Source organism: Mus caroli, unplaced genomic scaffold (assembly GCF_978045245.1).
Source record: "Mus caroli unplaced genomic scaffold, Mus_caroli_1 scaffold_2, whole genome shotgun sequence".
NCBI classification, from domain to species: domain Eukaryota; kingdom Metazoa; phylum Chordata; class Mammalia; order Rodentia; family Muridae; genus Mus; species Mus caroli.
In genome coordinates, this window is record NW_028227257.1 from 14,847,208 (window position 1) to 14,849,715 (window position 2,508).

The following is a 2,508-nucleotide window of genomic DNA, read 5'->3' on the forward strand; positions in this document are numbered from 1 at the left end:
ACAAGCAGAAAGAGAACAAACTTGCTTTGTGTGACCAGATACATCATTCCAGGCAGATGCTGGGATAAAGTAGATTCTGGGACCAGGAAGGCTCCAGAATAGAGTCAGAGGCAACTATGAGTACGTTCAGAGAGACAGGGGCAGAGATTCACAGCTTCAGTGGTGGAGGGATGATGAGATTTGAGGATGCTTTTTTAATTAGGAGTTCTGTGGAAATCATCCTTGGTAAAGGCAGAGACAAGAGTGGCAGTGTGACAGAACCAGCAAGAAGAAAGAAAAAGGAAAGGACGCTCATCACAGTCGTGGGCAAGAGTCTCTGCTGTTGGCTTCTGCCAGCAGCTCTGGTGCCAGGGCTGGGAGAGGGGAGCCTTAGGAGAGCCCTAGTACTGGGGCTTGGTTTGAGGTACACACTATCCCACAGTAGGCAGAACAGCACTGAAGGGGTTCAGGGCACTCCTCCTGCTGTGTACAGAACATGTTGCACTCTCCGGGCTCCGATCTGCACGGTGGAGGTTCCAGGATGTACTCTGGAATGAAGTGGTAAAAGAGTGGTTGAAAGAGCAGGCAGCAGCAACCTCATCTCCCCTTGCTGCTCTCCAGGGATGGGAATTGGTTTTGCCTCTAGCGCCCATGTTCCTCTGGGTTCTGGTCAGTGAACTAGGGCTGGATATCAGATCTGAGACTATTAGGTGGAACCTTGGACTCATGTCTATGCATAATCCTTACGGATCAGATATTGAGACCCTATAGACCCTGGTAGGGTCTGTTTCAAGGGTAGGAATGTGTGTGTGTGTGAAGTTTAAAAAAAGGTATTAGTCACCTAATTTATATTAATTTAAGTTTGTTCTAGAGTCAACCAAACATCGGTTATTTGTGTGGAATATATATATTAAGAAGCCTAAATGGACTGGAGAGATGGCTCAGTGGTTAAGAGCACTGACTGTTCTTCCAGAGGTCTTGAGTTCAATTCCCAGTAACCATATGGTGGCTCACAACCATCTGTAATGGGATCTGATCTGATGCCCTCTTCTGGTGTGTCTGAAGACAGCTACACTGTACTCATATATATCAAACAAATAATATTCTTAAAAAAAGATGAAACCTAAACAGAAGTATAGCACAACAATGAACCCAACAAACTGTAAGAGCTGGGCTGGAAGGTGGGCTCCAATTCACAGTTCAGGGTGGATTTTTTTCATGGTGAGGAGGGTGGGGATTTCAGAATGGGATGCCAACATCCAGCTTCTCCTTTTCCTTTCAGAAGCTCTGCAAACAGAACTGAGCCTCCACAGGAACATGAGCTATCAGTCATATCCTCTGACTGAGCCCCAAACATAGAGGAATGCACACAAAACAGCTCTTGTCCTCCTACTGCATACTGGCCCAGGATAGGTATTCCTGCCCCTGTCGGGCTAAGGGGCATTCGTAGCCAATGGGACAGACTCTAGTGGATGCTAGTCACTGGTAATTGTGCAGTGCCTCTAGATTTTCCCAAGCATAAAATAAAATGTGCAGTCCCTTCCCTTCCTCCCCATGTATCCTCCAAGGCCAACCTTGTGGAGGTTGAATCTTGATTTCTACCAATTTCATTTTCCTGTCTGTCTCAATGCTTGAAGAGTGGGGCCAGGGTTTCCTCCATGATGGAATTGGGGACAGCAAACTTAACCAGGAGGATGAGGCTGACGACGTTTACTGTAACTAATATTTAGTGGGATATGTCTCACAGTCTAGTAAGACAGCTCCTAGCCTGAATGCACCAGCTTGTTTCTCTTTTCTTCTTGTCTCAGTATCATTATTTACATTACAATGTCACATTTGAAAACTGTCCTCAGAGAGTTTGGAGCCCTGTGATAAGCACACAGAACAGAGATTTTGACCTAGAGTTTTTTGACTATACCCTTCGAGTCCTTGGATGTTGTACTATTATATTCACTGTGAAATTCTCTAGAGGTGTCCCCTGAGATAGTCTCTTTTCCACAGGAGCTAACCCCGTCCCTCCCCTGGAGCCCAGACCCAGCACCTACTCAGAAAGTATTGCTTGGGACTTCCAAGCACTGGCTGTGGTGCTAGGCTGAGCACCAGAATGAGCTGCAAAGGTGACACAGGTCTCATGATGCTGGCTCGATGGGTGGTGGATCCTGACCGAGGGTGGTTAGGTTCTTCCAAACTCTGCCGGGAGAAGAGAGGGAAAGAGGCTCAGAGATGGCTGTAAGGAGATGGCTGTAAGGAGATGGCCGTAAGGAAAGCCTGGCTGAAACCCCAACCAACTCCTAGCCCTGCCCTACAGGGGCAGGTCCTGTTTCCGGATTTGCTGTCCTTTCATCCTCTCATCTGGAACTTAAAGAGCTCTCCCCCAATCCCCTCTCTCCTTTCTTTCCCTCCTCCCTCTCCCTCTCTTCTCCTCTTCTCTCTTTCTCTCTCTCCTCTCTCCCCTCCCTCTCTCCTCTTCTCTCCCTCTCTCTCCCTCACCCTCTCTCCTCTCTCTCTCTCCCCTCCCCATCCCCGACT

At 47.9% G+C, this 2,508-nt stretch overlaps 1 protein-coding gene across 1 annotated transcript; it reads right to left on the minus strand.

Annotated features, from left to right (window-relative positions):
- Positions 1-369: 369 nt before the first annotated feature.
- On the minus strand, positions 370-2,112 carry Wfdc13 (WAP four-disulfide core domain 13). Its single transcript, XM_021177893.2, has 2 exons — positions 2,025-2,112; positions 370-527 (listed from the first exon to the last, which is right to left on the minus strand). Exons 1-2 carry the CDS (start codon positions 2,110-2,112, stop codon positions 370-372), a joined length of 246 nt encoding a protein of 81 aa, XP_021033552.1.
- Positions 2,113-2,508: the final 396 nt, after the last annotated feature.

Bases quoted from the DNA above. Each gene is read 5' to 3' on its own strand.
- Wfdc13 (XM_021177893.2), bottom strand. From the start codon at position 2,112: ATGAGACCTGTGTCACCTTTGCAGCTCATTCTGGTGCTCAGCCTAGCA. The intron at 528-2,024 runs GTAGGTGCTGGG...ACTTCATTCCAG, and splicing joins TCCCAAGCAATACTTTCTGA to AGTACATCCTGGAACCTCCA.